The sequence below is a fragment of the Heteronotia binoei genome, chromosome 2 (genome assembly GCF_032191835.1).
Source record: "Heteronotia binoei isolate CCM8104 ecotype False Entrance Well chromosome 2, APGP_CSIRO_Hbin_v1, whole genome shotgun sequence".
Lineage (NCBI taxonomy): Eukaryota > Metazoa > Chordata > Lepidosauria > Squamata > Gekkonidae > Heteronotia > Heteronotia binoei.
In genome coordinates this window covers 146,801,722-146,829,165 of record NC_083224.1, presented here as the reverse complement: position 1 = coordinate 146,829,165, position 27,444 = coordinate 146,801,722, and the positions used below count along the sequence as shown (strand labels likewise).

The window sequence follows — 27,444 nt, the reverse complement described above, 5'->3', positions numbered from 1 at the left end:
TGACCTTCAAATTCTGGCTACACTTGCACTACAACTCTGAACCGGGGAGCTATATCTCTCCAATGCTCTGTGAATTTAATTTGTCAAATCGGTCAGAACAAATTGAGAGAAAAATAAAGCAATGGGTTTATCCTTAGAACTATTGTTCATGCTGTCCTTCAGCACCACAGTCCAACAAATTTAAAAACAGGTTGCTAGATATTGAGCACCAAGACCTATACAGTCTGGCTAAGAAAACTTGTTCCCCACTGAGTTTTGAGATCTCTCTTAGTACTGGGAAAATGGCCTCATATCTATCCGTCTTGCAGGTGCCACAGCAGCGTAGAGCTTTTTCCCCTTGCCAGATGCGATGCCATGCCCTCTGCCATTCTTTATGGCAGATTTAACAAGACAGCCTACTCAGTCAGATACTGTCTCTGTAAGCAAAAATGTGTGGAGTCAGTTACTTGTATTCTTCATTATTGTAATTTGTACACAGATCTTCGTCACAAGTATTTACATCCTCTTTTAGTTAGCATGGTTGATTGTTCTGATGCACTTAAGGTCTAAAATCTTTTGAACGATACTTCATCTAGTGTGACTGAGAAGGTGGCTACGTTTCTGTATTTTGTTTTAAAGGCATGCCAGAGGATCTCATAGAAATAGTTTATGTTTATGCTTTTCCTGATGTATATGTATGCAATTGTTCCATTTTATCTTTTTTTTTAACCTTGCTCTGATATATATATATATTTATTTTATGCCAATAAAGGCTAACTTGACTTAACTTGACTTGAAATACTTAGTGAAATGTGGAAACTAGAACTTGGCGAACAAATGTAGCTTATGCTTAAGAACTTATTAACAGTCATGCTTTGGATAATGTTTGTTGGACAATGCTACTGATCCAGGTTTTATTCCTAATTCTGCCATGGAAACTTGTTGGGTGACCTTGGGCCAGTCACACACTTTAAGTCACTTTGGGTCAAAGACAAGGTATAAATGAAATAAATAAAATTGTTTAGGTCAGACTGGTGGAGATTCTTTCTTACTGCCCAACCCTGTGCCATGTGGCTTTAAAAAAAGTTTCATCTTCAGCTATGTGGCTTGTAAGCACTGCCTGTAGGGTTGCTGGGTCCCCCTTGTCTGCTGAGGTGGGGTTGGATTGCCAGGTCTAGGTTTGGGAACTCCTAGGGATTTGAAGGTGGACCCTGTGGAAGACAGGGACCTCAGTGGGATACAGCACCATAAACTCAGACCCTCTGACTCTTTTTGCTCTATCAACAACATAATACGAATTGTGCATACGGTACTTTGTGCAAAAGAAAGGGGAAAAGGATTGCTGGTATGGGTTGTTTTCAACTCTTGAATGCCTGTGAGTCTGCTCCCTGTTGCTGACCAGAGAGATGTTAAATACTCTTGTGTCTCTCTTCCCCCCCCCCCCTTAGGTGGCGACAGACAAGGTTGCAGGAAAACTGAGTTCTACTCTCTCATGGGTGAAGAACACTGTCAGTCAAATGGCCAGTCAGGTGGCAAGTCCATCTGCCTCGTTACACACTACATCCTCCTCTACCACAGTCTCTACTCCAGCATTGTCTCCAGCATCACCAGTTGAGTTGAGTCCTGATGATTTAGAGTTATTGGCTAAACTAGAAGAACAAAACAGGTGAGTGGCAGCTTGACATGGACACTTTTATAAGAATAAAGAACTTGGTTCTTGATATTGCAAGACTGTATAGTACGTTTTGAAACACGGGCTGGAAAAGTCCTGGGGTCATAGTAGATAGCTCAATGAAAATGTCAACCTAGTGTGCTGCAGTGGTGAAAAAGGCAAACTCTGTGTTGGGAATTATTAGGAAAGGGACTGAAAATAAAATGGTCAATATTAAAATGCTGTGTATAGATCTGTGGTATGGCCTTACATGGAATACTGTGTGCAGTTTGGGTCACTGTATCTCAAAAGGACATCCCTTTGCTGGAAAAAGTACAGGGCAACAAAGATGATTAAGGAGCTGAAGTACCTTCCCTATGAAGCAAGGTTGAACACTCTGAGACTTTCCAGTTTAGAAAATAGATAATTATGGGGTTGGAGGGGGGGGGAAATGACAGGTTTTTGAAATGATGCACAGGGTGAAGAGAGTTGACAAAGAACTTTTTCTCTCTCCCCCCAAATACCAGAACTTCAGGGCATCCAATGAAGCTGATGGCAGTAGATTCAGGACAGGCAAAAGGAAGTACTTCTTACACAGCGAGCGATTAAAATGTGGAATTTGCTGTCAGAGGATGGAGTGATGGCCACAGGCATAGACAGCTATAAAAGGGTATTAGATAGATTAATGGAGGAGATAGGTCTATCAGTGGCTACCAGTCATGGTGACTAAAGGGAATGTTCATGTTCCGAGGCAACATCAGGAGAAGGCCTCTGTGCCCTGTTGCTGGACCTCTAGAGGAATAAGCCACAGCTTATTGTTGGAACTCTCTGTCTGGGGCAGAGATGCTCTGTATTCTTGGTGCTTGGGGGTGGGGCACAGTGGAAGGGCTTCTAGCCCCACTGGTGGACCTCTTGATGGCACTTTTTTTTTGCCACTGTGTGACACAGAGTGTTGGACTGGATGGGCCATTGGCCTGATCCAACATGGCATCTCTTATGTTCTAATTGGCTAGCTATTGTGTAAGACCAGATGCTGAACTAGATGGATTGTTGGTCTGATCCAGCAGAACTTTTAAGGGCCATTGAGCTCCAAAATTGCTTAGAAACACAAAATCAACTCCTGTATGTTTGTGTTCGAGTGCATTTGATCTGTCTGTCCAACAGCCATGACCCATATAATTACCAGTATTGGGTGATAAGCTGAGCTTAGCATTTAGCCAGATGCCTGGGGTATACCAAGTTCTGTGCTGCATTGCTTGCAGGCATATGATTTTACACCAACCAGTGACATAAGTATGTGAAGGCGGGTGGCCTGATCTGGGGAAAAAAATACTGTGCTTTCTTTGAAAATTGGAATAGTAATATGCAGGGCTGCAGAGCATTTCCTTTGTTACTGTTTCCATTTCAGTTCCGAGTCTCTGGGGAAATTTTCCTGGCTGTCCCCTAGCCAGGTTATATTCCTTCTATTCAGTCTGAGCCACATTCTGCTCACCAGATACCCTAGTCATAGATTTCCTTAAGAGAAAGCATAGCAGCATTACAGTCTCAGCAGAATGAAATAATTGTGCTTTGAGGGGGAGAGGTTGCCTTATTTTCTTCTCAACTGACTTGAATGATGTCTTCCTTTGGTAGGAGCCTTTTGTTTTAGCCTGGGCCAATACAATGTTGCCTTCTGTCCTTGTGATAATGATGTGTTCAGCCAAATCACATAAAGCTCAGTTTGTACCTAATTGTCTGATAGTTTAGCATATAGATCGGAGTTAATTTAGAATAAATGAACTGAGTCACACAGTATTTCCATTCAGCATTAAGATAGCCATATCAAAGTTTCTTAAAGGTAATTAAACACCTCTCTTGCCTTAACAGGCAGCAACTGTTTTTACTACCCTCTCTATATGTATAGGATGCCCCATGGCGCAGAGTGTTAAAGCTGCAGTACTGCAGTCCTAAGCTCTGCTCACGACCTGAGTTCGATCCCCGGTGGAAGCTGGGTTTTCAGATAGCTGGCTCAAGGTTGATTCATCCTTCCAAGGTCGGTAAAATGAGTACCCAGCTTGCTGGGGGGAAAGTGTAAAAGACTGGGGAAGGCAATGGCAAACCACCCCGTAAAAACTCTGTTGTGAAAACGATGTGAAAGCAACGTCACCCCAGAGTCGGAAATGACTGGTGCTTGCACAGGGGACCTTTTCTTTCCTATATGTATAGGGTATTCAACCATCAGTGTGGAGAACTTTGACTCTGAATCTTGAAAAATCAGAAGGGGCCTTTTAAACTAAATACATGGGTTTCCTCATAGTCCTTTTCATGTTTTGGAGGATTTTATGTACCTGCTCCCCTCCCCACCAAAAAACAACTAGTGCTGTTAGGGGGTAGCTAATGGGAAGATTATATACCATGGATGCTGAAGATCCCAGGTTCAATGCCTGGCATCTTTAGTTAAAGAAACTTGGATAGAAGCTCTCTTCTCCTCACCCCAGTCAACATTCTGGATAGGTGCTGCCAAGGCAGACGATACTGGGAAAGATAGGTCAGAGGTCCACCTTGGTATAATACACTTCATAGGATATGTACATCAGAGACTGAACAAAAGATATTTCTAGTGAGCAGCAGACTGTCTGATGTAGGGTGCAGTCAAACTCACCATTAAATCCGTCTGCAATGCGCCGCTATTATAATCCACACAACCAATTTCCCGATCAGACAACAGCCAGGCTCCTGTTCTATCCTGTGTGGGTCCCGTCGCTGGTCGATCAGAGTGCTCTACCGGATCTCGTTTCATGAGACGTCAATCTGCATTAGCGCAGGCGCAGTGATGCCCGCTATCTGCACTATCGAGCAGATCCAGCGTCTCCTCCCTTCTCCACGAGAGACCTCGCACACCCGCCATGACCTCGTTCTCGAGGGCAGGGATGCGCGTTGCTTTTAAATGGGTTGGATCACTAACAGGTTTTTCTCGAATGAGCTCGAATGGGACTCGAATGAGCTAACCACCATTCGCAGATACTGACGTTTGGACAACCGCTTAAAATCCGACATGCTTCCGCTCATGCCCATAGCGCGATTTTCTGAATGTCTGACCTCACCCAGTAGACTTGTTTTCTCAAGGCTGCATTTCTGCTGCAGGCATCTTACTCATTTCCAACAAAATACTTAATATGAATGCTTGAAAAATGTAGAACAAAAAGGTGAATGCCAGCAAAGATGCAACTATGTATGCACACAAGCAGTCTCCTACTGCCTTTATTGTCATTGCTAACATTTTTCATTTTAAGTTATTTTTGATAAGTTGACTTTTCAGTGTAAAAGGGCTTTTTTAATGTTGCTCAGATGCCAATGCTTTTCTGGTTAGGCTTCCAGTCTGTAACAGGGATTTGTTAATTTTACAACTCCCTCTTCATTTTCTGACCAACACACTTTGGGATAGCCCAGGGATGACCAAACTGTGGCTCAGGAGCCACATATGGCTCTTTCACACATATTGTGTGGCTCTCAAAGCCCTCACCACACGGTCAACCAGCTTGGAGAAGGCATTTCTCTCTTCAAATAACTTCGCCAAGTGAAGCCAGCCAGCAGCTTGGAGAATGCATTTAAAGTTAAAAGTTGCTTTCTTTCCACCTCTCTCCCTCCCCCATCTTTCTTTCTTCCTTCTTTCCCTCCCTCAAACATCTGATGTTCATATCTTGTGGCTCTCAAGCATGTGATGGCTCTTACGTTACTCTTATGTGGCTCTTATATTAAGCAAGTTTGGCCACCCCTGGAGTCATTTGCACCATGTCTGGTTTCTAAAATGGGGAGATAAAATAAAAAATGTAATAGGTCTCTTTTTCTGTTTTTTTTTTAATTGAAATTCTTTTACACTTTCAGCTTTGTGTGGCAGCAATGTTAAACAGCTAGCTTAGGTGACAGTTGTGCCCCTTGAAAACTTAATGTCTGAGGAATTAATATTTGTTTCTTTTCACCAAATGTATGAACTGAAACAGCTCTTCATTAGTACAGAAGTTTTATATTATTCATATCAGAGAATCTTTGCCCTGAGAATGTGAACAAGAGTTGACAGAACAGAAAGTATGACAAAGGGAAATGGGAAATTTTCTCTCGTCAGGTAATACAAGTCTTTACAGTGATATTAGTCTGCAATAATGGACAAAGTTCCCCTCTAGAATGTGCTTGAATGGTTCTGTCCTAATGACCAAATCATCTGTTTGGGGAAAGTAAATCATTAATGGTAATAAAGTCGTTGGTTTCCTTTCAGTGTTTAAAAACTGTAGTTGCCGAATGAAAGAGCAATGAATTTATCAAGGTAAGGTTTATGCTACTGAAATGCAGTAAAAGTTTCAAAATATGAAACTTCTCTATAATTCAGCTTTACTGGATAATACTTGATAAGTTAAGCATTTAGTTCATATGTCAGTGCTTCATGTACTTTCAAATTGATCTGGAGTTTGGACTTGTTTACCACAGGACTTGTAATGGAAGTTCTCTTAAACCTGTGGACTACTGCAGTTTGGTCTGTGAGCCCAGAATGAGGAGCTTTAATAACTCTGTGACCCAGCAAAATTTAAATTTAAACATTCTTATAGCAGTCACTTCCACACTGAGTTTTAGAATACTGCAGAGCCTGCTTTTCTGAGGTACATTAATTGTGAGTACCTGTTGTGGTCAAGTGTTTGCCATCTGCCAGGAGCCTCTTTTTATCTTTCCATTCTGCTGTAGGTCTAATGTCCCATTCACCTTTCCTGTTAAATATGTATTTGAAGATAATCCATGAGTTTGCCTGTGTAACTGAGAAATTGTTTAACTCACCAAGAGGCTGCTTTAAAAACTGGATGAGGTGTAAGATGGTTTTAAATCCCAAAATACAAAGGAAGTGCAACATGGAAGAACTCCTACTGAGCGGGCAGCCCAGAAGCCTTAATTCTAGCTTCTCCAGTATATGTAGGTGTCTTTGTGCTGCCCTCAAGAATTTGGACACATATCAGTTTCCTCTATATTAGCCATGTCAGTTAAGTGAACAGCTATTAAACGTCTGAAAAAAAGAAGACAGAAACAGGATACAGGATGACTTTGACAGGCTGGAATATCAATAAAATGAATTTTAACAGGGATAAATGTAAAGTTCTGCATTTAGGTAGGGAAAATCCAATGCATGGTTATAGGATGGAGGAGACTTGTCTTAGCAGTAGTATGTGCGAAAAGGATCTAGGGGTCTTAGTGGATCATACGCTGAATATGAGTCAACAGTGTGATGTGGTGGCTAAAAAGGCAAATGCAATTTTGGGCTGTATCAACAGAAGTATAGTGTCCAGATCACGTGATGTGATGGTATCGCTTTACTCTGCTCTGGTAAGACCTCACCTGGAGTATTGTGTTCAGTTTTGGGCACCACATTTTAAGAAGGCTATAGACAAGCTGGAATGGGTCCAGAGGAGAGTTACGAAGATGGTGAGGGGTCTGGAGACCAAGTCCTATGAGGAAAGGTTGAAGGAGCTGGGGATGTTTAGCCTGGAGAGGAGGCAGCTGAGAGGTGATATGATCACCATCTTCAAGTACTTGAAGGGCTGTCATATAGAGGATGGTGTGGAATTGTTTTCTGTGGCCCCGGAAGGTAGGACCAGAACCAATGGGTTGAAATTAAATCAAAAGAGTTTCTGGCTCAACATTAGGAAGAACTTCCTGACTGTTAGAGCGATTCCTCAGTGCAACAGGCTTCCTCGGGAGGTTTTTAAACAGAGGCTAGATGGCCATCTGACAGCAATGAAGATCCTGTGAATTTAGGGGGAAGTCTTTGTGAGTTTCCTGTGTGCAGGGGGTTGGACTAGATGACCCTAGAGGTCCCTTCCAACTCTATGATTCTATGTTAGACTTAATGTAATGTTTGGTTTACTGATGGTAATATCAGTGATTGCATTTTTTCACATTGAAAGTATTTTTTTTAAGTTGACTTCCAGGAATTGATAGAAGCAGCTTAGGAATATCTGCATATTTAGTCAGCATACTTAGAGCAGGAGGGAGTTGTATCTTAGTATTAGTTCTAGTGGATCAAGTTGAAAAATGTTGTTTCTGGATACAAACATATCAAGCAATCCAGATATTTCTGCAAGTAATGCTTATGAACAGTTGGACTGATGGTTTTTTTTAAATTCAGTGATAGATTTGAAGGGCATAATTAGGAGAGAATGCTTACCTCTCCCTGTTCCTGGAGCCCAGCTGGGAGGAAATACTGTGTGCATGTATGGGTGTGTACTAAAGCACACTTGAAAGGGGGGATTTGCAGGTGGCTGAAGAGTTCACCTGTCAGCTGTCCCTGGATACTCCTATAAGAAGACTTGCCTTCACTTCCTGATCTGGTACAGAAAATACTATCTGTCATCTGTCGTCATCTTGTGTGAGAGATTTACATTATTTGTAGTCTGCCTTTCTCACAGGAACTCAAGCTGAATTACACATAGTGAGTCAGTACAATCAACAAAATGGGACACCCAGTAAATATACCTTATTCTTCTTACTGACCTTTAGCTGCAAGTGTTAGTTAATTAAATTTGTTTTTTTTCCCCCCGTGAAACTTCAAATTAGGTGCCATCTTGATTCTAGTCATTTATTCACTTGTTTGTTAAAACATTTATACCCCACCTTTCCTTGTGGTCCAAGGCAGCTTACAATAATTGTTAAAAAATAGATTCAGGCCCTGAGCTGGATAGCCCAGGAAAGTCAACAGCTTAAGCAGGGTTGACTCTGGCAAGTGCTTGCATGGGAAAGCTCCTTGGAATACCAGAACTGAGAGATGGGAACAGGCTTTATTCAGCCACATCTCTGCATATTTCCCATGCCCCCAGTTGGGATCAGTCACCATGACATCCAGTCACACATGCAAGCGCACATACGTAAAAATACAACCTCCCACAAAAAAAAAAATAGATTCAGGTGGGTAGTCGTGTCGGTCTGAAGTAATAGAACAAAGTTTGAGTCCAGTGGTGCCATTAAGACCAATACAGTTTAATTCTGGGTATAAGCTTTCATGTGCATGTATCTGATGAAGCATGCATGCTCATGAAAGCTTATACCCCAAATTAAACTTTGTTGGTCTTAAAAGTGCCACTGGACTCAAACTTCGTTCAGTTAAAACCAGAACAAAATAGCAAATCCCAAATATCTAGCTCCCACTCTTAAAAGATGCCTGTCATTCAAATTCCCTCAAAAGCACTGGTAAACAAGGAAGCATTGCAGCACCTCCTGAAGTCTCCAAGGAGGGAGATTTCTAAGGAGGCATCCCTCTTCAGGCAGCCAGTTCCACAGAACAAAAGCCATGATGGAAAATGGCCCAGGCACTCTCAGTGCCAGATTGGCCGCCCTAAGTGGCAAGATAGCCAACAGATATTGCTGACTGAAGACCATAGTTGGTGCACAGAGACATATAGAAGAAGGAAGTTCTTCAAATGTGTGGGTTCCAGGTCATGAAAGGCTTTAGAGGTCATAACTAGTAACTTGAATTGAACTTTGAAACAGATGGTGCTCCTGGCCACCATGCCAACTCTGCTTCAAAGAGCAAGGCATGGTCCATGAGCACCCCCAAACTTTTAGCCTGCTTAATTAAACATTATAAATTTAATTATTTTAGCGTTGAGGAGTGGTCAATAAGGTCAGATCAACAGGTATTTCTTTGGTTGGTGGCACTCTTTTGAATGTTTCACAATGGAGAAGTTGGACTACCATCCATTTCAGTAGGGTCCATAGACTCACAGTTTGTGTTTACTGCAGATTGCTAGAGACCGACAGCAAATCACTGCGATCAGTAAATGGGTCAAGAAGAAACAGCGGCTCCTCACTTGTATCTAGTTCATCAGCTTCTAGCAACCTCAGCCATCTTGAAGAAGATTCCTGGATCCTCTGGGGGAGAATTGTAAATGAGTGGGAAGATGTACGCAAAAAGAAAGAGAAACAAGTTAAGGTTTGTATTGAACAAACCTTATTTTTATTTTTTTTCCATTTGATTTGGAAAGATTTTCCTCTCTATAATGGCAGATGTGGAAAGATGTCTAATGTAGTCTACTACTTAAAACATAATAAGGGGTGACCATAGATATAAAGACTTGGATATCCACATGTATGAAGCAAATATTTTGACAAAATGCAATACGTCTTTAGATTACCAATTAATGTAGTACCTTTTGGAAGTCTGTTATTTAGAATGTATTCAGATCAGAGCTTTTTGTTCTCTCAGGTTTTTAAAAATAATTTTGTATTAGTGTGTACTGTTCCAAGAGTAGCAACTATGAACCTATTCATCCAGGGCCTTCATGACACTGGAAATAAGTGAAGTGCATTGACATGACAGCCTTGCAGCTCTTGAGTTCTTTCTGTTCTTGAGTGAATTTAATTTCTGCCTTATAGCATGTGGGTGCTTTTGCTTTGGTGGAGTTTCATTTTATTTACAGTTTCCTGCTGTTCAGTCGAAGTTGGGTGCTCAGGGCAGCTGATGTTAAAACCACAAATAAATGATAAAAACTGCAAGAATGAAACACTTAAAATGTAGAATAGGAAGCAAGAAAGCAAATTGGAAATGCAGCAGAGAATCAGCAGCAAAGGATTCATGAATACCTGGTCAACAAGAGATTTTGGCCAGCAGTTGTAAAATCCTAAAAGTGAGCTGATCTGGCAGAGACTTCTAGCGTTTCATATGGAATGCATTGTCACTAAGAAAGTCTGGAACCCTTCTGTCTACAAAATTACCTCTAATGGTGATGGAAGTGGTTTGGGGACCAGAGCAAATCAGAGGTCTTGTGGAGGGAAGGAGTCATAATTACACAAACTGAAGTTCCCAAGTTCATCATCTGACATCACCAGATGAACATCCCTTGAGTGACATGTCTACCCTTGACCCATTTCAGTCTTTGGGATAGCATTTGTCATTTTTGTGGGTTTCTGAGATCTTTGTGGTATTGGTTTGCCAAGCAGCTGTTTTGGCATTTGATTTCTTTATAAACTGTCTTTTTATACTTTTCTGTTAGCCACCTTGGACCCCTTTATGAAGGGGGAAAAAACAAATACAAATATTTTAAGTAAGTAAGGTAGCAGGTATAGGAAACAACTCAAGACCGTGAGAATAGTAAATGGTATCAAGCTAGCTGGACCATTGGTTTGACTTGGTATAAGGTAGCATCAGTTGTTCATATAACATGTGGCACAGATGTGCTTTTTCCTTTGCCCACAGCGCTTCTCTGTATTTTAGGGAATATTCAGTAGAGAGCGAATGAACATATAGTATTGTCAATCCAAACAGGCAGATCTTTCTAAAGGTTTCAGGCACTGCCCTTTTCTATTCTTGCTTCATGAGATCGTGCTAGAGAATTAACCTGAAGTCTTGTACACATAAGCTGTCCCTTGGTCACTCAGCTTCAACATCCTTCCTCTTCTTTCAGGCTAGGCAGTGATGGATCGTGTTCCTGAAGTTGACTGATGAGGAATTGAGGAAGGAAAGGGGCTGTACTAGTTTGTATATGTGATGAGCTTTCAGAACTTGGGGTGGGAATTCTAATTAATGTCCAAAACATAAAGAAGCAGTGCAAGAGAGATGGGTTGCATCTGCATGGAGCTCTTCCTTTGCATTCCCTCTCCCTGGGTTGCAGTAGTTCTTTTGGGGCTTCTGCAAGACATTGTGTGGTTGTCCATCTTCCATTTTTCCCTGGCACCACTTCATTTTTTTCCAAACCTGCTTTGATAAATTTTTCCCCCAAAGCAGGTTTGAGAAATGTGTGGACAAAAAAGTATGGATTTCTGCCATAACCCTTGTGCCTGCTGTTCTCCTACACCAGTGCTGGCAAGCTTGTGCCTACTGTTTTTAAAATCAATAATAGATATATCACTATAGCATCCTTATACTGATAAAACTGCCTGTGAATGTGCTTTCTCTGTTGTGGTACCCACTTTATGGAATGGCATGCTCCTGCTCTCCTGGCTTTCCACAAACTACGCAAAACAAAACTATTCAGGACAGGTTTTTTGCACAGGTAGTGTGGTTGCACTGTACAAAATGGTTTGGATAAATGATTTGGTACTGTGGTCTATACTGAACTGCATAGCTTACTCTAAGCAGGATCCTATTGTATACCTTTTTTTAGTGCTTAATTTGTCATGATAATACTTACATTTTGCTTCAGTTCTTTCTGATTGGTTCCAGACTTCTGAAATCCTAATGCATTGTTTACTGAATGACCTATTTTGTTGATTGTACTGGCTCACTATGTGTAATCTGTCTTGAGTCCCTGTGAGAAAGGTGGACTATAAATAACATAAATAGATAAAATAATAAAAGTGTTATCTTGCCAAAAAATACTCATCAGCTTCTTCTTTAATGCTTTAGGAACTAGTTCGAAAAGGGATACCCCATCACTTCCGAGCAATAGTTTGGCAGCTTTTATGCACTGCTCAAAATATGCCAATTAAAGATCAATATTCAGAACTCTTAAAAATGACTTCTCCTTGTGAAAAGCTTATAAGAAGGGACATCGCTAGAACATACCCTGAGCATGACTTTTTTAAAGAAAAGGACAGTCTTGGGCAGGAGGTTTTATTTAATGTAATGAAGGTAAGTCAGCACCCATACTTTTCATTAAAACTAATATTAAAACTTACAGTGCTTTGCATTCAGCTGTCATAAAGTACAGTCATCATGTTGAACAACAGCTATCTTGTTGGTCCAGTAGATCAAGCAACAAGAGATTACTGTCTTCTTTTCTTGCTTCTAGGGAATTGGTTACCGTTAGGGATAGAATGGTAAACTAGATGGTCCTTTGCTAGATATTCTTTGTTTCAAAATATGTAAAATTAGGAATAATATTGTTTGTCTGATGGTGTTTGCAGTGTGGTGGCAATTTTATGGGAAGCATCATTGGAAATATCTTGCTGTTACTATGTGGGGACAGCTTTGGCAGATCTACTGTTGTGAATGCTTTTGGTTGCTTTCTGTCTGCATGTGAGCCAGGAGTTTACAAATCTTAGAACTGATCTGCAATCTATATGACAGATCTTAAAACCTTGAGGTTTGCAGGTGTTGCTGCATCAGAAATCTGTGAACTTCTGACTTGCATTTATATGGTTTATGGAAAGAACTATTAATGAAGTATTAGAATGTAAAGTAGGAACTGGCCCTCAGCAATTAATTGTTTTCAATGGCATTGCAGTTTTTAGTAGAGCTATGAAATCAAAGGAACAATCAGCCTGTTGTTTAAAGTTGGGCACATCTGCTGTAGACATCTAGGATAGCCAAGACAATGAGCTCATGTAAACTGTCAATTGACTTTAGTCCTTGAAAACGCACTCGAACATTCCCTGTTCATTGTGGATTCCTTTGAATAAAAAGCATAGTAACAAGATGGATTACTTTTTTATATATTTGGGAAGGGGGAATAACAGGTCTAAGGAATAAGTTTAGTGGTCATGGTCTTGAAATGCAGGAGTACTTTCCATGTAGACAGGGCCTCCAAGACAGGGATAAATAAGTATTTTTGGCAGTCAACCTGCATTATAAACCACAGGCTAGGGGTCCCCAGTGGGGTGCCCATAAACACCACATGGCCTGTGGACCCCTTTGGAGGCACCTGCCAAGTGAAAGAGGTGGACCAGATGACACTTTTGCTTTAAGAGGGCTTCTGAGCCATTTTGTGGTTGGCTGTGCTCCAATAGTGGCCATTTTGTGGTTGGCTGTGCTCCAATAGTGGCCATTTTGTGGTTGCATTCACCACCCTGTATCAATTCCAAAGGCTCAGTAGGTTTTGGGATCGCTGGCAAGAGTGCAGTTAAATGGCCATTGTCTGCGTAGTTTGATATGTAGTATGGTGTCCTACAAAGGTACCCACTATCACCATTATTATTTAATATTGAGACTGAAATCTTACCCATCATAGTACAACAAGATGATGGGATATTAGGAACATCATGTTTAGAGGGCACTGTAAAGATCCTTTCATTTGTAGATAATGCTATCTTTATAGTTCATCAACCTCATACCTTTTCCCCCAAAATCAGTCTTTTGCAGGAATTAAAATTAGTCTTTGATTACAAGACCAGTTTAGGAAAACCAGTCTTAATGAGCCTAGGAACATCAGAAAAAGAAAAAGCAGAGATAACTACCGTATTTGCCGGCGTATAAGACGACTGGGCGTATAAGACGACCCCCCAACATTTCCACTCAAAATATAGAGTTTGTTATATACTCGCCGTTTAAGACTACCCCCTCTTCCGCACACCTTCCACACACTTTCTCCTCTTTGTTCCTGCCTCATTTAGCGCTGGGTGGCAGAGCTTGCAGAGTAGTCTATCTCTAGACCGAATAAGCGTGGCCTTTTTAAGAGGGATGATTTCTCGCCCCCTGAGCTCCCACCCTTAGCCTTCACTGGAGAGGAAGAGTGGCAGAATATGGCAGCTGAGTAGGGAGAAAGTGTTTTGGGAGTTGTAGTAGTGCATAATATAAACACAGAAAGCAAGTCCCCACCTGAAGCAATCTTATAGTTAGAACTTCAATAGTACAGAAACAACAGAAGAAGAGGAGGGAAAGTTTAACAAGGAGGAAAGGAAGTTCAAACACAGGCATATTCAGGTAGAATAAACTAAAGTCTCCTGGCCAGTGTGGTATAGTGGTTGCTGGACTAGAATCTGGAAGACTTGAGTTCAAATCCCCAATCTTTCAGGAATTTAATTTGGTGGTGTTGGGCCACTTTTTCTGTCTCTCCCTCTCTCACTGTTACCCGGCCGGGTCAGAGAAGGATGCCTGCACACGCACGCAAGAGCACCCACAGGCTCGCACGCTTCAAAGACAGCCCCCGCCCCCAACCCCAGAAAGCAGCATGTGTGGAGAGGAGCCACTGGTTTTCGTGAGGCTTTTTTCCCTTTTTAAAAATGCCAGCTGGGAGGCCGCTCATCGCTTTAGATGCGTCAGCTTCTCTCCCCACCAGGATGCAGGGAGTCAAGGTGCAAATAAAAAGAGGGGGGGGGGGAGGAGCCATCTTTGCAATATTTTTTTAAAAGTAGAAATCCTCCCTGCCCTGGATAATATCTTTTTACTGTGTTTTCCCATCCTCCATCTCTGGGGCAAAATTGGAAGCTGGAGAAATGGGAGACCATCTGCAATAAGGGCATTTACAGCCGAAGTGATACAGGGGAGGGAAGGGGGAATGATCGTTGGTGGAAACTGGGGGTGGGGGGAGCACATCTCTGCCTGCGTGCAGCTACAGTCACAGACAAACACACCCGGCCAGCAGATCTCTTGCCTCTCCCCCTCCCCGTACAAACAGAGAACGACAGACGGAGCCTGTAAGCAAATGCAAGTCTGGTTTGCCCACCAGCAAGAAAAGGGAGAAAGGCTCGAAGAGCATCCACGGCCCCTTTCTCCTGCTGAATGAAAACTGCCCCCTTATTCTCCCCCGAAGCGAGAGCTGCAAGGCAGCGAATCCCTAGGAACAGGAGACAGAAGGTCGCTAAATACCGTAATGTATAGGTGGTTGCTTTGGGTTTTCGTTTCAAGGCTGCAAAGACAGCAGCCAGAGAGCGAGCAACCGCAGAACTCAGAAAGGGCTTACTTCCAAGTAAGCATGCAAAGGATCGGGCTTGCACAGCACCTTTTCCCTCCACAGCAAAAGACAGCCTCTCGCCCCCGTGACCGCGTCCCTTGTGCTTTGGATCTACCGTATTTCCCCGAAAATAAGACCTACCCAAAAAATAAGCCCATCACACATGCATAGAAATCCTGCTAGGGCTTATTTTTTTGGGTAGGTCTTATTTTCGGGGAAATACGGTATCCCAACTGAAGTGCATCCGGCGTACAAGACGACCCCCCCACTTGGAGGCATGTTTTTCTGGGCAAAAAAGTCGTCTTATACGCCGGCAAATACGGTACATTAATAGGTTACAGCTGGCAAAAAGGTGGTGTGAAACATCTCCGAATCTGTATATCGGTCAATATAAAGAACATAGTGTTGGATGATTTGCAGCTTATATTGAAAATAGAAACTGATCTTAAAAATGGACAAAGTTTACTATTTCATGGCTGGGGGGAAAGCCATGGTTAAAACAGAAATATTGCCTAGACTTGCATTTGCATTTCTTAATGTAGCACTCATTTGCTCTCAAATTCCTTAGTAAAATTCCAGCAATACTAAACAAATTTATTTGGAATTATAAACATCCAAGAAGAGAAAATAAGTTACTTCAGCATCCAAGAAGAGAAAATAAGTTACTTCAGCTACTGTATTCCAAGGGAAGGGTAGCCATTCCAAACATAGAACAGTACTACAAAGCAGCATGGCTGCTGAGAGTAGATAATTCATGCATAGCATGGGATATAAAGCAGATGGGTATTGATACTGTGCTTGCGTCTTGGCTGTGGAGGGGAAGGATAGATAGGAAGGAATCAACCTGAGTCCAAAACAATGTATGTGTTCACTGTGTATAAAGAGAATGGGACTGAACTGTTATATAGACTTGTTGAGAAACTGAGAGACACCTAAGTGTTTGTGTATTCAATGTCTGTATGTGTTAGTAAGTTTTTCAGGATTTGCACTAGCATTGTGTCAAGGTAACAGGCACTTAACCAATTCAAGTGAAAACTAATTTGTCGTACCTGTGAAGCCAGCCCATAGTGACATAGATTGTTCAGATCTAGCCTTGACAGGTTAACATCTAAGACAAGGCTAGATGACAGCTTCTAGATTAGATTGTGACAGCGATTGGCTAACCAATCAACTAGCCAAGATAAAATCAGGCTAGGTGCCCACAAAGAAAGGAGCTCCCACTTCTTCAAGTCAGAAGCCAGGAGTCTTCTTCAGGACGGGACTTTGAAGACGTCTCTCTGATGTTGTGGGGGTGACAGCATAAGCGTCAGTGAGTATAGCTTAGGTGATTAGCTGAATTGACTACACAGTCCAGTGTAGGGAAGCAGGCAAATTACTTCAGGATTTTCTTTGGTGTTCCTCTGCACACGGTATATTTGTTTTACTTGGTTTTTATCATCCCATTTTGTGTTTCCCTTTCCCTCTTATCTTGTAAATAAAGTTTCTATATTTTTCTATAAGTTTTTGCCCTTTACTTGGTAGACCTGGGACCTGACAACACACTGACCAAAGGACCTACGTGATATTCTTTTAAGTTTTCCTAGTTATTTTATTTAGTTTCTCCGATTCCTTTAGCAGGCCTTTAGGCCGTGGTAAACACTCTGGGCTTGGATATCAGTTATGGCAAATCAGCAGCTGGGTATTCAGTAACAATAACAGCTGTGGTTCTTTCCTGATAAGACTGTACACTCCTGCCAGAATGGTAGAATGTCTAAGAGATGCTTGTGATGTGGTAAGGCAACTAGTGCTTACATGTATATTTGATGGAACTCCCCAAATGTCCAAGTATGTTGGGACAAGATATTTGAGCTTATAGGTAAGATTCTGGGTAGGAAGATTTTTAAAATCCAAATATGGCATTTACAGGGGTCTTTTCCATAGCAATTCCTTGCAAACTTGTTAAATATGCTTGCTGCTAATCCTAATTGTTCAGTCTTGTTGGAGGGAGACATTTCAATAGATATGAATGAATGGCTTCAAAAATCATGGTATTCAGTGTTAATTAATAAAATAATCACAGCTAAGTATTTAAGAGAAAATAGGAAAGAACTATTTGCAGAACAATGGTATCCATGCATTAATTATTGGAACCATACATACAGTTTTCATAATACCCTGTATTAGACGTTATAAGCTTGTTGGTGTGCTATTAACTAATGGTAAATTTTTGTCTTGATATTTAATCTAATATGATCAGGGTATTGCCTAGTTCTTATATATCATCTTTTTACGTATACTGGTGTATCTTCTGTATATTTAGAAAATAAAATATATTTTAAAGTATTTGTGGCCTCTTAAGGTATGGATAACAGGTGAAGCATAAGCTTACTGTTTTATCTCTTCATACTTAGGCTACTTTGCTTGTTTCTCAGAGCTGTTATTTTTGGTCATAAGGCTGAGCTTGGCCCACCTTCTTCTGGAAGGAATGGCCCAACAGTAGGTCACTGGGGAACAATTAGTTTCTAACTTTCAAACTTCTACGAAGACTTGTTTTGTTTGTTTGTTTAGTTTGGGTACTCTTTTCACTTCACATCTTTGAAGTTCACAGTGACTTTTTCATCCCTTCCTGCAAGTACTCTTTCCCTTTTACTAGACTTCTGTGACTAAGAAGACTGTAGATTTATACCCCACCCTTCTCTCTGAATCAGAGTCTTAGAGTAGCTTACAATCTCCTTTACCTTCTTCCTCCACAACAGACACCTGTGAGGTGGGTGGGGCTGAGACAGCTCTCCAGAAGCTGCCCTAGACTGCTGTGACATAACAGCATCTGAGCCAGTCAAAGAAGACTTCAAACTACTAGGGTTACAGAGTGTGTTTCAGCCATTATCCTTTAAATTTTCATAAATGTAATTTGATACAGCACTATATATATATTCTATCATTAAAAATTCCGTGTCTAGGAAAGCTATTTTGTGACTTGTGTAAATTATGCAAAGTTGCTACTGTGCATAATTCTGCCTTTGTTAGTTAGGGAACATGCAAAGATACTGTGCCCTGCCTCCAGTCACATAATTTTAAAAAAACCTTTAAGCTTTGCTTATATCTTTCAAGCATATTTTCACAGGGAAAAGTGGAAAGTTATAGTTTTTCAGACATATAACTAGATATAGGAAGTGGTCTCACTTTTCTGTTTATGAAAGAGGTTCTACTTTTCAGTGTCTTACTAGTTTTGTATCTTGTAGGCTTACTCTTTAGTGGATCGTGAGGTTGGCTACTGTCAAGGAAGTGCTTTTATTGTTGGATTGCTGCTGTTGCAGGTAGGTAAACTTATGCAGGTAGCTTATGCTATTCTTTATGTGTTCTTGAAGCTCTGCTTCATAAAAGGTAACAGAAGATCCATGGGTAGGGATTTCTTCTGTAATAACATAACTGATCTTTATATCACTGTGCAGTTCTCACTGAAATTTAATAACTTCTGCATTGACATTGAAGCAGGGATTAGTTTTAGGAAGCTCTGAGACCTCCTACCAGTTTCCCCTGTTAAGTTGACCTTGAAACTTAAATGGGATAGTACTCATTTTATGTAGTTTTATTAGACTGATGCCCACTCGGATCTCATAAGATTAAGTTCTGAGCTCTTGGTGGTCATTTTTAGAGTTGCTAGGCAACCACAACAATATTGTTGAACATTTCAAATCTTGCTTTCTGTCAACAAAAGTGTTGGGGAGGGGGGAGAGTCTGTAAAAGGTAAAAGAGAAAGAAGAAGGGAAAGGAGAAAACCTATAGGGCAGGGGTGGAGAACCCTTTTTCTGCCAAGGGCCATTTGAATATTTATAACGTCATTTGCGGGCCATACAAAATTATCAATTTTAAAAACAGTGCTCCGCCAAGGGAGAACTATTCAGGCTGGCAAAATTAATGCAAATAATTGTTTTTCTATTTGAAGTCATGTGGGGCGAGCCTAATTTGGCGCGCCCCCTGGTCTGCCGCCCTAAGCAAATGCCTAGATCCAAGGCTTTTTTTTTGTAGAAAAAGTGCAGCAGGAGCTCATTAGCATATTAGACCACATCCCCTAATATTAGCATATTAGGCCACACCTGGGATAATCAAGTGCGAATTGAACTGGTGATAGCTGGCTCCCACCCCCCACCCCTGCCACCCCTCCCTTTCTTCCCTTCATGCGGAAACTGCAGCTGCTCCCAGCAGACTTTTAAAAGCACCCACATATCCCAGCAGCAGTCCTTCACAATGCCCACCACTTAGGCTCCCCGGGGGCCAGACCATGTGCTCTCGAGAGCTGCAAACGGCCCTCGGGCCTGACTTTCCCCACCCCTGCTATAGGGGCTGCCAGAAAATTAGAAAGAGAAAATTGTGGGAGAGGCATATAGTAGTAAAATGAGGTTTCCTCTTAGTGTGTTCTTGTAGGTCCCCAACTTGTTCTTACGAATTTAGAAATGGTAAGCAGAAGCTTCATTTCTTCAAACTGTGCTCTTGTTGCAGTACTCTTACCTACTTTCTTGGGAATTTTCAATGTGCACAATGTAGTAATTAAAAGTGGTGACTCATAGTACTTGTGAGAGGTGATCCCTCTCTTCCTCTTAACTTGCAACCCCTGCTGGGACTGTCATGGCTCCTGGTCACACATACCCTGATCACCTAGGTCCAGTGTAGCTCCTAGCCTTCACCACTGCGCTCGCCAGAACTCCTTCTCCCCCTTTATCACTGCTGAACCAGGAGCCTCTGCAGCTCCAGGCAACCCCCTCCCCCATCACCGCTGACACCGGTATTAGGTCTAGCATGCCTCCAAGCCACCACCACTGCTGGCAACACAAACAGGCCTAGTGCAGCTCCCAGCTTTGCTACCTGCCACAACATTGCTGATGCTACCGTGACTGCCATCCAGCCTCCATCATTGCTAACAACTCTGGTGGGCCCAGCAGAACTCACAGCTTTATTGCCAGCGCCCTGCAGTTCCCTTCCATTGCCATAGCCATTGTTAGGGTCACTACAGCTCCCATACACTCCTATCACTTCCATGGACACCTGGAGGAGATATGTGCATTTTCTGCACATGTGGCAAACAATGCTGTTTTATGGGGGGGGGGGAGGGAATTTAAACCTCCCAATGTTTTTTTTTTTAAGATTACAGATTTTTCTACAAATCTAGGACAGTCCACCAGTTTTCAGAAAAATCTGTTTAATATCAGTGTGGCCCCAGTCCGTAGATTTAGCTATTTACAGATGGGAGTCAGACTTCACTATTAGATATATAGATGTTCTGACTGTCTTTCCTTCAAAATAGATGCCAGAGGAAGAAGCATTTTGTGTGTTTGTTAAACTGATGCAAGATTATCGACTTAGAGAACTCTTCAAACCAAGCATGGCAGAGCTGGGCCTTTGTATGTATCAGTTTGAATGCATGATACAGGTAATTTTGCAATCAGTTATCTTTTATACGTTGTAAAGCTTATGCTTTCTTCATCTTTTTGTTTTTAAAGTTGCAGAAATTCCCCATCTTCCCTCTTATTAATCAATAAGGAAACAAGCGGAATGGAAATAAGATTGAAGGCTATAATTTGATCTTTTTTTTTTTTTTGCTAGGGGAAATATTGAGTTGGATCCCACAGATCCAATCTATTAGCAGTGATGTTTTGCTTCAGCATAAGGAGCCTTCTCCAGACAAAAGAAGCTATTAGATGTCCAAAGGAATGACCAAATAGGCAGGAGAGGTTGTTGCCACATCTTCTAGCAGTCCTTGTTTAACTAAGCAATTAGAATAGCTTACTGTCTGATAATGTTTTGAATACTAACAGTGTAATGTCAAGTGCTTCAGAGACGGATACATGAGCTGTTAAGTAACTTCCTCAAATAAGTATGTTCAGTGAAAAGCACAGGCTTAAGACAGTGATAATGGCTCTGTGTTGTGTAAGGATAGCCTGCAGGCTTGTTCATCTTACATATAAGCCTTTATCTTGCTGGGTACAAATATGCCACTGCCTCAAAAATATTTCACAGAATATCTTTATTAGAGTTCTTGGCAGTTTAATGGGGGGGGTGTTGTTATCTGTTTTGCATTTTAGTGAGAAAATCAGGGTATAACTGAATAACCTTTTATTCTTTTTCCAGGAGCAGCTGCCAGAGCTTTATGTGCATTTCCAGGCCCAGAGTTTCCATACCTCTATGTATGCATCATCGTGGTTTTTAACTATTTTTCTTACTACTTTTCCATTACCAATTGCAACAAGAATATTTGATATCTTTATGTCTGAGGTAAGATAATTTTTAGTATCACTTCTGACATAGTGAAGAGTTATATTGACCCAAAATGTGGTGCCTGGTTATGTTAAATGTGTGTATTACTAATTTTATGTTGCAGATTCTGTCCCACTTACTGTAGAATTTAGTTGTGGTGCTGAAACAGTTTTCCTTTCCAGTATATGCTTAGAAAGCAAACCACAACAAACATTCTATAAATATTAGAAATGTTTATCTAATGTTTACTTACCTCATTTTTAGGGTTTAGAGATTGTATTTCGGGTTGGCTTGGCACTTCTCCAGATGAATCAAGCAGAATTAATGCAACTTGACATGGAAGGAATGTTACAGGTAAGAAAAGTTTACTGCATCAAAATGTCAGCTCACTGGATAATTTAACTATAGATATTGTTACTATTCACTTGTGACTACACGCTGTATTTAATATTTCTTTTTTAGCAATTTCAGAAGGTCATTCCGCATCAATTTGACAGTGGGCCAGACAAGTTAATCCAAGCAGCTTACCAGGTCAAATACAATGCAAAAAAGATGAAAAAGTAGGTATTAGCATTGTGCAAAAATTGCCTGTATTTAATGGTTTTACAAAGATGTTGAGCCTGTAAATCATATTCTGGGTGTTACTTAGTTTATTATGTTAACCGCCACCCCAGCTTTCTACTACTACCATATCTGTGTAGGGGTAAAAAGCTAGTTCTGAAACTTCTGCAGATGGAACAACTTTGAGGAAGTAATCTTTACTCCTTTATCCTCTGCATACCATCCCAGCTGCTATTGAGGAAGTCAGGGGGACTTTACAGAGCAATATGATATATCGTGGGTTATAGCAAGAAAGTGGGGGGTGGGGTGGTTGAAGTTCTCTCATTCTATCACTGCTTTATCACAAAAGGAGCACATTTGTGCACATAAACAAAACCTTGTGGTGGAGAGGGAGCATTTCAGCTGGTTTTCCCCCTTGCTGCAGCTCCCACTGTCATACATAGTTCTAATTTTCTTGCCAATTTGGGAATGGAGGGGGTTACTGTTGAAAAGGCAGTAATCATCATTTCTGCGAACTTGCTCCATTTACAAATGGTTGGATTTGAACCTGTGATACAGCCCTAAGAATAGCATAGACATGATGTTGCATCTTGTCTTTGTAATGCTTTTATTACACTAGGGTAAGCTTGCTGGGGGTAAAGTGTAGATGACTATGGAAGGCAATGGCAACCCACCCCTCAAAAAGTCTGCCATGAAAACATTGTGATGCGACGTCACCCCAGAGTTGGAAATGACTGGTGCCTGTACAGGGGATTACCTATACCTTTAAGGTGTGTGTGCAGAAAATTCCATCAAGTCCCAGCTGACTTATGGCAACCCTGTAGAGTTTTCAAGGCAAGAGACAGAATTGGTTTGCTATTGCCTGCCTCTGTGTAGCATCCCTGGACTTCCTTGGTGGTCTTCCATCCAGGTACTAACAGGGGCCAACCTGAGGTTAAGTTACACTGGACCGTCCAGGTTGAGGGGGGGGTGGTGGTAAGACATAGGAGGAAAATCTGTCTGAGTTACTTTAATGAATGTTCTGGTCACCTTTCAATCAGCCAGAAAAAGGAAAGGTTTCAGCATTTAATCTACATGTTGCCTATTAAGCAAAAACTTGTAATGGCTTTCTATTTTTCTTCAGGCTAGAAAAAGAATATACGACTATAAAAACAAAGGAAATGGAAGAACAAGTTGAAATTAAAGTAAGTGGAGGATTATCAAAGATTTCAGGTTTTCACGGCTGGTAACATCATTAGGGTTTGTAGAATCTTTCGGGATCAAGTGCCGTGTTCTGCTGGAGAAAGTTTTCTTTCCAGACGTTTCGTTCTCAGCTGCGGAGAGGATGAGGATGAGGATGTTCTCTGCAGCTGAGAACGAAACGTCTGGAAAGAAAACTTTCTCCAGTAGAACACGGCACTTGATCCCGAAAGATTCTACAAACCCTAATAAGTGGAGGATTGTTTTGGTGGGATAAAACTACTTTTTCAGCAAAGTGGTTGATAATGGAATATTTTCTTCAGTTAATGAAGATCTGTGATAATTTATTTACTTCACTTTTACCCTAGCCAAATTGTGGATTTGAAAGGTAACTAAGGTTGCATCCAGACATCACTGAATATTGTGCTGTTGCTTTTCTTTAGCAGTCTTTTCTAACTAAATTAGCCTGTGTGGACAAGTCAATCCAGTTGCAAATAATGGTTACCATGCAATTATAGCACACTACCTAATGAAGCACAAATCCAGTCCAGGATGCTATAATTGTAGAAGTAGATAATATATGTTTATGCAAAACTCTGTATAGTACTTGTGTACCTTTAAACTGTTCAAGATTATATTTAAAGCAAAACTGCAGAAAGATACATCTTTTAATACATTTATATACTATCTGTTTTCTCTCATAGCTCAAGGTAGGATTCACAGGAAGGGGTGAGCACAAACCAGGAAAATATGGTTCGTGGTTCATGACATGCCCATTTCATTATGAGGTAAAATGGCTCTCCAGCATGCTTGCAGGAGACCTGATGCTCCTCTATCTGCCCTCCAAGTTATATGCAGATTGGACTTAGGGGTTTTGAGTTATGACCCACTAAAGAAACTATCCACAGGAAAGTGGTTTTGGGGAAAATGTCAGGGACAGGTGCAGAAATATATGGGACAGACCCCATCAGCTGAGGCATCCAATAGCTAAGCCCCTCTGCTCAGCATGAGTGAGCAGAGAGGTGGAATGGCCTTGAGCCTGGTGTTCACCTAACATCCAAACCCCACCAGGAAGAGGTGTTTGCAGTCAGAAATAAATGAATGTGCTCTCTTTTAACAAGTTCCCTGCCTCTGTATCTAACTGCTAGCTCCCAACAGAGGAGAGGGTTTGGAGCTCATCTGAGGGTATATATATAGCATTCTGATCCCATAGTACAGAATGAGAACTCTGTTTTTGGTAGCCAGCAGTCCCTGTTAGGATTTGGAGGGCCCCTATCGATGTTTCCAAGGCTAGAGAATTCTGCCCCCCCTCACACGCTTTGGAGTTTGGTAAACTAAATGTTTTGGTTGTTGAGTAGAGACAATCTGGAAATTCACAAACTGCTTGAAAGTACATAGAAAGTTTGTGCTGGTTGATCTGCCATGAACTTCAGTGTGCGAACTACGAACCCACCAAAATTCATCATGAACTTTTGTGAGCCGGTTTGTGCTCATCCCTGTTCACAGGAGGCTTCACATCCAGGGCACTGATATGACACATAACTAATTAGATTCAGCAGCCATGTTGTATCAAGAAAATTCAGATCCCAGCTTGGGTCTGAACTAAGAAGTGTGTTGGGGGTGCAGTGCTGTTTTAGATACCTGTGTTCTTCCGTCTTTCCAGACAATGCTAACCTGTCAGAAATATCAACATTTGCTTGTTTTTCAGAGATTACGAACAGAAAATAGACTTTTAAAGCAACGCATTGATACACTAGAAAAAGTAAGTATTCTGATTACTGAATCTCTTAATTCAAAACTGCCTGTATTTTCTCTAATTTTATTTTAGTATGTTATAACTGCAGTATGATGAATAGCATGATACACGGGACTACTAACTTTTGCTTATAATGATGATATCTTGACAGTTTTGTGCGATTTAGGATCCTAAGATTATGGACAAAAAAAAGAAGCTCTGCAACACTTTGGACTTGCAGCTTCATTGTGGCATACATTTATGGGGTTGCTGACAAGTTTAAAAGATATTAAGCTGATATGTGTATGGAATGATCTTCAGAAGAATGGCCAGTTTTCTCAGATGAGTTCTCTGCTGGAAGAAAGACAGCTGTGTTGCACTGCATTAACTAACAGTTAATAGGAAAGGTACTTCCATTCTGTTGACTGTATTTTCACATTGTATCTCTACATGATCATGCAGTACACTAAGAAACCAAGCCAGGTGTCATAAATTGCAGAAACTTGTTTTTTGTTTCCTTTTTTTTTAGCAGCCTATCATGGAAGCTGTAAGACTATCACTGCATTGACTTGTAGTCTTCTCCTTAGAGTTCCCTTACAGTTCTCTCAAAATTGAGTCAGAAAGCCTGACTAAAATTAAAGGACTTTAGTCTTCATCTATATAAAGGTTAATACTGAAAAGATTGTGGCTGTTAAAACGGTTTGGCTTGGATAATGTTGGTTACCTAGCAAGACAGGAGCAGAACACCTGCTTTTCTCCTTAGTTTTCCATGGAGAAGCTGTGAATTTTTTTGGGGGGGGGGCGGGGAGAGGCAGGTTTTAGCTACCAATCTGCTTCTGTTCTAGCTGCTAAGTTCCAGCATCCCTCCTTTCATCCCAGGCCTATAAGCATTGCTGCTCACTGCACACTTCTCTGTTTGCCCAAAGATGTTACAGTCAGACAAGTGCCCAACAAGTGAAATGGTCATTTTATTATACTTGACAGAATGAAGCAAGTATTGAACAAGAAAGGGTCATGGTTTGAAAAATCCCCCATTTCTCCCTGCCTAATGAAATACATCAAAGTATAATAATGATATGAAATTTTCAAACGTTCAAATTTCCAGTCAGTGAAAAATCTACTGTCCTTGTGATCCTTAGAAAGCTAACCTATGACTGGAAGTCCATTCCTTGATGCTCATCCTAGCTCTTCTTTAATGAAGAATATAAAAATCTATAGCATATGTAGCAAATTTTTTGTTCCTTCAGCTTTGCTGCTTTTATTGTCCTGTGAGTGTTTGCAGCATTTTATTCCCCACTGGAATTTCAGTCTGTATTTTGCTTTGTTTTGTTTGTGAGCAACAGCAGCTGGGAAGGAAAAGAAATAGGAGCATCTATTTAAGATCCTGTTCTCTTGCCTCTGCATTTCTTTCAGTAGCATGAGACTATGCATAATACCTTCCTCCTGTAGGCTGTGGAGTTGTGGCAAGCTTTTCCATATTGTAAATAATACAAAAGGTTCTAAAAAATAAGGAGGCAATTAATTTACTTTTATTAATGTCTAAAGAACTGTGACTTTCAAATCTGCTGACTTCTATTCCAGGGTTTCTGAACTGACCTGATCCTAGTAGCAATTTTTAGGGTAGTTGGAAGATATTCTTACCAGCTACCATTAAGTATGCAAAGGACTTGGTCTTTAACTATTTCTGATATGAAGTCTCTGAATGGCAGATATGAAAGACCTCTTGATAATTAAGGAGCATGGGGTCTTCCAAAGATTGATCTACTTCAGAGGGGGTCCTGTTTCCTTAGGTGGCAGTCTACTACTCTGTACTGAGCAGTGACACCAAAGTAACCTCAGAGTGGGTTACTAAGGCATGCCCTACAGTTCATCAGGAGGTCCAGGGATAGGCTGAAACCATCACCACTGGTGAGGCATAGGGGAAAGAAATCTGCTCACACAATTCAACAACTTGTAGAAATGGGCCACTTCTGGTCCAGTGGGAGGGGGGCACCCTCAAAGAATACCCTCTTTCCTGTCCTGAGAACAGAAATCCATGGGAAGAAAATTCACATGTTCTGTCCTCCATCCCCCACAAGTATCAGTAGAGCCACTGTAGCCAGGCCATTTAAGGCATGCTTATGAATACTTTGCAGTGTTTTTAAGTTTTCTGTATCCTGACAATATAACATCACACTTCTGTAAAGAGGTCAACTGCATTCAAAGCAGCTCTCTGATTTGGAAGGTTAGCCAGGTGAGTAATCTAAAATCTTAAATACATTACTTTTATAAGTTATGTATCAGGTTGCCTGCCTAACCTTTGCTAGGAGACTGCTCCACTATTTTCTTCATTCCCAGACTCGGTTGTCTTCATGTGTAGACAACTCCCTGGATTATTTACTACACCGCACTCCTTAATGACCTGCACAGGAAGATTCTTCAGATATATCCTTCCTGTCCTGTAGTGTGGAGATACTTATCTTTCCTCTTATTGCTGTACTGCTACCCCTTCTATTAAGGGACACACTGTCCTGCCTACCTCCTTTAATCTGGGACTGAGAATGTTA

General features: G+C 41.1%; 1 protein-coding gene across 7 annotated transcripts in view; it reads left to right on the top strand.

The window, feature by feature from the left end:
- Positions 1 to 27,444, top strand: part of EVI5 (ecotropic viral integration site 5) — a 104,347-nt gene that overhangs the window by 25,111 nt on the left and 51,792 nt on the right. For 5 of the 7 annotated variants that reach the window (XM_060232192.1, XM_060232191.1, XM_060232189.1 and 2 more), the window contains exons 2-11: positions 1,428 to 1,645; positions 9,386 to 9,575; positions 11,988 to 12,212; positions 18,414 to 18,488; positions 20,474 to 20,599; positions 21,298 to 21,441; positions 21,688 to 21,777; positions 21,886 to 21,983; positions 23,108 to 23,168; positions 24,872 to 24,925. In XM_060232192.1, coding sequence (XP_060088175.1) covers positions 1,428 to 1,645; positions 9,386 to 9,575; positions 11,988 to 12,212; positions 18,414 to 18,488; positions 20,474 to 20,599; positions 21,298 to 21,441; positions 21,688 to 21,777; positions 21,886 to 21,983; positions 23,108 to 23,168; positions 24,872 to 24,925 — 1,281 coding nt within the window. Of the gene's footprint in view, positions 1 to 1,427; positions 1,646 to 5,854; positions 5,931 to 9,385; positions 9,576 to 11,987; positions 12,213 to 18,413; positions 18,489 to 20,473; positions 20,600 to 21,297; positions 21,442 to 21,687; positions 21,778 to 21,885; positions 21,984 to 23,107; positions 23,169 to 24,871; positions 24,926 to 27,444 lie in introns of those variants that run through there. The other 2 variants (XM_060232194.1, XM_060232193.1) reach the window with 1 other exon arrangement.